The sequence below is a fragment of the Sander vitreus genome, chromosome 18 (assembly GCF_031162955.1).
Source record: "Sander vitreus isolate 19-12246 chromosome 18, sanVit1, whole genome shotgun sequence".
Classification (NCBI taxonomy): Eukaryota; Metazoa; Chordata; class Actinopteri; order Perciformes; family Percidae; genus Sander; species Sander vitreus.
In genome coordinates this window covers 27372004-27380179 of record NC_135872.1, presented here as the reverse complement: position 1 = coordinate 27380179, position 8176 = coordinate 27372004, and the positions used below count along the sequence as shown (strand labels likewise).

General features: G+C 37.4%; 1 protein-coding gene across 1 annotated transcript in view; it reads right to left on the bottom strand.

Moving 5' to 3' along the window:
- Window positions 1–3145: 3145 nt before the first annotated feature.
- ppil4 (peptidylprolyl isomerase (cyclophilin)-like 4) overlaps window positions 3146–8176 on the bottom strand; it is a 20893-nt gene continuing 15862 nt past the window's right edge. Inside the window, exon 13 of the mRNA XM_078274732.1 lies at window positions 3146–3600. Within this exon, the coding sequence (XP_078130858.1) occupies window positions 3388–3600 (213 nt within the window). The 3' untranslated portion in view covers window positions 3146–3387. The remainder of the gene's footprint in view (window positions 3601–8176) is intronic.

Genomic DNA, 8176 nt, shown 5'->3' with positions numbered 1-8176 from the left:
AACGTGGATCCATTAGTGCCTGCACTAAGCTAACCCAACCACTCCAACTCCACCAACGTTATAACAAGGGAAAAAACCTTATGGGGGGGTGTTTCGCTCGAGGTCAAGGTGCAAAGCAGCCTAGGGTGAAATTACTCCGAAACATCACTATAAGTTCAACGTTATTTTACTGATAACTAACAACGAAAGTATGCTTACTAATTATAGGTTATGCTATAATTTATGTTAACAGTTTATTGGTGCCCAGAACATATTTTGTTTTATATTTTATAAAGGATATTTTTAAGGATTTGTAAATGATTAGGAAATTAACATGTGGTGAATATGATACTTTGTTACTAGTTAATTAAAGTGCTCATATTATGCTCATTTTCAGGTTCATAATTGTATTTAGAAGTTATATCAGAATAGGTTTACATGGTTTCATTTTCAGAAAACACCATATTTTTGTTGTACAGTACATTGCTGCAGCTCCTCTTTTCACCCTGTGTGTTGAGCTCTCTGTTTTAGCTACAGAGTGAGACATCTCACTTCTGATCCATCTTTGTTGGGAGTCGCACATGCTCAGTAGCTAGGTAAGGACTACTAGCCAGTCAGAAGCAGAGTATGAGGGCGTGCCCTGACAGTACCTAGGTAAGGACTACTAGCCAGTCAGAAGCAGAGTATGAGGGCGTGTCCTGACAGTACCTAGGTAAGGACTACTAGCCAGTCAGAAGCAGAGTATGAGGGCGTGCCCTGACAGTAGCTAGGTAAGGACTACTAGCCAGTCAGAAGCAGAGTATGAGGGCGTGTCCTGCTAGCAGCTAGGCGAGCATTATAACGTGTGTTCCAAAGTGACCACGTTTGTCTCTGAAGTAAAGGCTGGACTACAATAGAGCTGTTTGGAGCAGTTTGTGAACAGTGGTTTCTGTTGGAGATGGTAAGTCCCTTTGGGGGGGACTTTGGGCTTTTTCACTTTGTAAACCTATAACATGCACAAAAAGATATATAACACAATAAAGGAAAGGGGAAAAGCCAAAAAGCATAATATGAACACTTTAACACTTTGTAAAGCATCTTGAAACATTAGATAGCTATTATCAGTGTACAAATGATCAAATAATCACCTATTCTATAGATCGCCAAAAAAGGGGCCAAATGAATGTTACTTGATGCTTCTATAAACCACTTATTAATTAACTTATTACAAGCATGCGTAGGAACTTTATAATAGCAATCCAAATGTTTAAGGATGGTTTACTAAATTTATTAATTTATTTTATATTACACTAATCATAAAATAACAAATTATATTACTGATAATTAGTAAAAATTATACATCATAATTTCATTGTTTAACAGTAAAATAACTATTAAGTAAAGTGTAATTAACTATCAATTTTCCATTTATTAGTGATGGTTATTATAAAGTGTTACGGATCATTCTCATCTAAATCCTATATTGCCTTATTAAGTCTTATTTCCTCATCACTGATACATTCTTTATTAAAGATTATTTTTTGGGCATTTTTAAGGGGAGAGAGAGGGGGGGGATGACATGCAGCAAAGGGCTGCAGGTCAGCGTCAAACACGCAGCCGCTGCATCAAGGAGTAAACTGCTATATTACATATTACACAAAGAAAAGAATCTTTCCCAGTCAGTACTTTTTTATCAGTAACCGTTTAAAGTTGAGATCAGTTGTAAGATTACTTTGTTGTATTTTATCTTATATCATCCCTCCCCTTTACATTCCTCTTGCAACTTGCAGCCAGACATTTTAGAGCTTTATGAGCTCTATGGAGTGGGCGGAGGGAGACACCAGTGAATTCCCTCGGTGCTGTGGAGACACTCCACCCAGACATTTTCCATGCCGACATATTATGAATGTACAAACCCCACCTTTAGAAACTAAAGTCAAAAGGTGACGTATGAATCATCGACCACTTTTGTTCTAAATTGGGCATTGTGCAAGAGGAAGGGCAGGCGACGTAAATACCAAAAAGGGAAGTCTGTTGTGGAATTCAAAAAATAAGTACGCTCTACTTTACTTCTGCAAAAGTAGTAATACCATAGTGTAGAAATACTATGTTACAAGTCCTGCATTTCAAATATTACTAAAGTAAAACTTCATAAGTCAAAGCATTAAAATATACTGTACTACCAAAGCACCAAAAGAACTCATTATGCAGAATAATGTATATCACTGGACTACACTGTTGTTGCAGCTGGTAAAGGTGGAGCTCATTTTAATTACTTATAATACTGCTGTATAGCTTAATCCACAATAATATATCATTTTATTGTTGTTTTTTTATTAATAATATGTATATATAAAGTAATTAGTGACTAAATGTAGTGAACAAATGTAAGGCAGTAGAAAGTACAATATTCACCTCTGAGATATAGTGAAGTACAAGTATCAAGTTACATAAAATAGAAATACTCAAGTGAAGTACAAGTACCGTATGTACGTACAGTAATTGAGTGGGAATAAATAATTGATGAAAATCAAAAGACAACCGTCACATTTTGGAGGATTTCTTTTAATATAGATATAAAAAAAAGCATTTCTCAAACAATGTTTTTTCTTCAAGACAATGGGACCTGATCATCACTCAATTAGTTTTCTCAAACTTCACCAAAAAGGGAAGTCTGTTGTGGAATTCAAAAAATAAGTACGCTCTACTTTACTTCTGCAAAAGTAGTAATACCATAGTGTAGAAATACTATGTTACAAGTCCTGCATTTCAAATATTACTAAAGTAAAACTTCATAAGTCAAAGCATTAAAATATACTGTACTACCAAAGCACCAAAAGAACTCATTATGCAGAATAATGTATATCACTGGACTACACTGTTGTTGCAGCTGGTAAAGGTGGAGCTCATTTTAATTACTTATAATACTGCTGTATAGCTTAATCCACAATAATATATCATTTTATTGTTGTTTTTTTATTAATAATATGTATATATAAAGTAATTAGTGACTAAATGTAGTGAACAAATGTAAGGCAGTAGAAAGTACAATATTCACCTCTGAGATATAGTGAAGTACAAGTATCAAGTTACATAAAATAGAAATACTCAAGTGAAGTACAAGTACCGTATGTACGTACAGTAATTGAGTGGGAATAAATAATTGATGAAAATCAAAAGACAACCGTCACATTTTGGAGGATTTCTTTTAATATAGATATAAAAAAAGCATTTCTCAAACAATGTTTTTTCTTCAAGACAATGGGACCTGATCATCACTCAATTAGTTTTCTCAAACTTCAGGTCAGGTGATATTAAAGACAGCAGTAGTTAGGACAGCTTGTGAACATGTAGATGCCGTATAATTGATGCTGAATACAGTGGGGCTCTCTATGGCTCCACTCTCCAGTTCGGGTGAACCCCTTCCCCTCACCTGTACCTACTCCTCTCTTTATCATTGGATTTCTTGGAGGAGCTGCTATGGCTCCGGTCCTTGCGGCTGTGGCCTTTATCGCGGCCCTCTTTCCCATATTTGAGCTGGGACTTGCTGTGTTTGTGGTCCCTGTCTCTGGAGCGGGAACGTGAGCGGGACCGAGAGCGCTGGCGCCCCATCTTTCTGTCTTGCCGGCTATCCTCGCTGCCCTGGAAATGACACACAAGATGTGAGAGTGAGACAGACAGTGGTGGAAAGTAACTAAGTACATTTACCCAAGTACAAATTTGAGGTACTTTCAATCTATGTCAGTATTTCCACGTTCTGCTACTTTCTACTTGAACTCTACTATATCTCAGAAGGCAAATATTGCACTTTTAGTTACTTTTCAGAGTTTTTCATCTCCTTCCTGTCCAGTAAAAAAACATGCATCTCCAGATGTGTTGATGTCAAATGTTTGATAAACTGAAGGATGAAATGTTTCTATACGTGCTGAGAAAGTTCTCCGACTTCTTAAACTAAATTAAGTCTTTAAAATCCTATTGGATCAGCTGGAAAATGCATCATCACAAAGCTGAAAACAGCCGTTTTTCTGACACCACGAAAAGTGGACTGTTTTAGAGATGCATGGTTCCCACAGGACAGAGACGCTATAAAACATATGATCTTATAGAATATGATGCATTGCTGAAGATCAAACTAACCAACAGTATATAAAGGAGGTAAAATGATCTACTTCTGGGCAATATATCGATATTATATCGATATCGTGATAGAAGACAATATATCGTCTTAGATTTTGGATATCGTAACATGGTAATATGGCATAAGGTGTTGTCTTTTTCTGTTTTTAAAGGCTGCGTTACAGGAAAGTGATGTCCTTACCTGAATGTTCTAGCTATTCTATTATTTGCCTTTAGCCTCTTAGTCATTAAATACACATTATTGATGATTATTTATCACAAATCTCTTTGTGTGAATATTTTGTTAAAGAACCAAATGTCAACCCTACAATATCGCTGCAATTTTGATATCGAGGTATTGGGACAAAAATATCGTCATATTTGAGTTTCTCCATATCGCCCAGCCCTAAAATGATCCCAACCTTTAACATCCACAGCAGTAAAATGCAACATACAGATTAATGCAGCAGGAGTTTGACTTATATTTCACCTGTAGCTTTTGCTGTATTTTAATTTTTTTAAGATTATTTTTTGGGCTTTAAGTATATGTGTGCCTGCTCTACCAACTGAGCCAACCCGGCCACAGCTTTTGCTGTTTGATTAGTCATAGTCAGACAGTATGTTTGATAACTAAAATCTCTTGCTCGTTTCATTTTATTTATTATTTGAAGGCTACATGCCACTATATTTGTGTTTTTATAATGTTCAACTAGAATAAATGTTAAATATAATATTTATTATTAGGGCTGTCAAAATAATGCGTTAATTTCGATTAATTAATCTTAAAAAAAATTAACGCAGATTAATCCATTCCATATTGACGTTTGCATACAGATGAAAATCTGGTTCCACTGATATGTCTGCTCTTCTCTCTGCTGCTCTGAAACAGACGTTACAGGAAACACAAACACCGCTGCATGTGACGCTAGTTAACACTATACTCAACAGTAGCTAACGTTAGCCTACCGCTAGCTAGTTAACACTATACTCAACAGCAGCTAACGTTAGCCTACCGCTAGCTAGTTAACACTATACTCAACAGTAGCTAACGTTAGCCTACCGCTAGCTAGTTAACACTATACTCAACAGCAGCTAACGTTAGCCTACCGCTAGCTAGTTAACACTGTACTTGACAGCAGCTAACGTTAGCCTACTGCTAGCTAGTAGCTGGATTAAACACGGTTAAATGCTGACAGCTAACGCTAAACGGTGTAAAGTGTGACTGTGTTTTACTGTAGAGGATTCAACACCGGGATGTAACAATCTGCAGCTGCCGTCGGAGAAACAACACAGACGGTGCGTTCAATGAAACTGGTAAACTACAGCCTCGTGGTGCATTTGAAGTTATTGTAAATGTCCTTTTCCTATCTGGTTGTTGTTTTTGTCGTTCAACAGCAATTTACTAGTGAAATTAGTTATTGTTATTGTTATACATTATTATTAAATCATTTCATTTTGACCATATGGCCTTAGCAATAAACAAGCCGTTCTTTAATGTCACCAACTGTTGTTTAGTACCCTTTTTTTTTTTTCCTTTCCTATTTTTCTACTTTCTTAAAAAGTATCGGTTCAGGCACCGTTAATTATGTATGCGATTAATTAATCACAGAGTATGTAATTAGATTACATTTTTTTAATTGATTGACAGCCCTAATTATTATTTATCCATTTTGTAATTGCTTTTTTATTAATTGACTGTTGCCACTATTGTTTTTTTTATAATGTTCAAATGTAATAAAGGAATTACTGAATAATGTGTAAAGCTATATATTTCTGTCACCCCCCTTGAGGAATTCTAAATAATGACAACAACACTATCAGCGCGTCCACATGATACAAGCTTTCCGTGATCGCGCACAGCCCCCTGCATCTGCAATGGAAACCTCATAGTGCGAGGTGTAACTAAAAATAATGGCTAACTAACTTCATTTTTTTCAACATGCACTTATAATCACATATAAAATATCAAAAGTAGTTAAGAGCAAAACTAATCACACCTTCTGTCTGACTATAAAAGTTGTGTCCGGATACGGGAGTCCCGTGTGCACTATAAGCTATGATAATATCAGGTTATACTTATTTTAACAAAACATTTTTAAACACTAAAACAATTGGAAACACTATTATTTTTATTGTATGTGTGTACTGTGTATTGCAACTGTATAGTGTATATTAATAGCTATGTTCTAGGGCTGCACGATTATGGCCAAAATGATAGTCACGATTATTTGTTGATTTTAACCAAAACAAATGTTATTGTCACATAGGCAAATTATAACTGCTTTCACATCCATATTGTGCTACACTCCTCCTTTGTTGAAGGATACTATGAAGGAGTATGCCATTTCAGCTGTTGTGCGACCGCTTTCCAAACATGCGCGTTTGCAGTGAAAAGATACAGGCAACGCAATTTTCTGTTCACGTTAACGGCGCATGTTAAAATCCGGTGCCAATAGGGCACTATTATACTATACTACCGGACGAAATAGCAACGCGGATTACGGTGCCACTGAAATGTCTGCGTTGCGCACCGATGCTCCAAAACAGACGTTAGAGGCAACAGAGACATTAACGTTAGCCTACCGTTAGCTACAGTAGTAAACACGGCTAAAATGCTGACAGCTAAACGGTGTAGTGTGACTGTATTTCACTGTAGAGGATTCCAACAGCGGGACGTCCAACAGTCTGCCGCTAAAGCTACGAGCTAAAAGACTCAAACTAGCACTGGTCACTGCTGTTGTCTGAAAAACAACACAGACAGTTTACTGGTAAACTGGTAAACCTCGTGACGACTTATGACCGACTGCTACCTGTTGTGGAATTTTCCTCACGTTGCTCTGTCCTCTGTGACTGTCTACATCTAAACTAAGCTGCGCGGTGCAGGGAACCACTCTGATTGGCTCATGGAGGCACGTGATCAGAGAGTGGTCCATGGAGCTTTTAAAAAAAGAAAAAGAAACTTTGATACAGAGCGTTCTTCTTCTGAACGGAATGAAGCATTTAAAATATCGCTCAATCACGTGAATTTGATCGTGGGAAGCCAAAATCGTGATCGTGATTAAAATTTGATTAATTGTGCAGCCCTACTATGTTCTGTGGTTTTGTATGTGTTATAATTTTGTATGACATGTAATCAGCTCGCTCTCAACTGACCCTCCCTGAATAAACAAAGGGGCTATATATAACGTCGTTCTGTCGTTACACAAAATGTGATAATGTTATCATTTGCACCGTGATTATATTTAACATTTAGTTTACTTAGCAAAATAAAAATGCTGCAATGAATTACAATGTTTCAGCATTTATTTAATGCCTTTTAGGGTTTTACGCTGCAGGTTATACACTGCTTACAACCCAAAATAGCATTACTTATTTTTTTATGAAAGTTATTTTTTTGCAGGTGTTGCTCACAATAACTTCTGAGACTTTGTGTTGACCGAACTGAACGTCACACAGTGCAAATGCCCGGAATATTATTTCTAAAAATAGATAGCAAAATAGCAGACCTGTGAGTGCATGTATGTGAACATCTGTGCGTGCAAGGGCCAGTTCAAAGGATCAGGTTGACGGCGTTATCTGGCATTAGTCATTGTTCCAGGTGAGAGGGAGTTCCTCAACAATAATCACGGTTAAACCTGCTTTTTGGAAGACCGTTCTGGTCTGTCTGTCTGTGAGCAACCTGGTTACTGTCACCATAATGATTAACTCAAAACACTTAAGGCGTTTTTCCTTTACATGGTACCTGCTCGACACCTCATGCCTGAGGCGAGCGTGGCTGGTCGTCATAGCGACGCCGCAGGAAACTGCCGTGACCTAACGCGACACACACACACAACCCCAAAGGCATGTTGTTTTTGACTCTCGGCATGTGGCTGTTGCCACAGCCAGAAGACAAATTTTGTTTCAATAGAAAACCACCGCTGGCTAAACTATTTTAAACTGGCGGGTTTGTTCAGGACACTGTCTGTCGCTAGCGATGACGACGCAGTGATTAGTGACAATTCTCTCTGACCAATCAGCAGTCTGCAGGTTTGCAGGCTGCACCTTTTGATATCGCCTCAGCTCGCTTGGAACCTGGACGGAGGTGGTACTAAAAAAAACG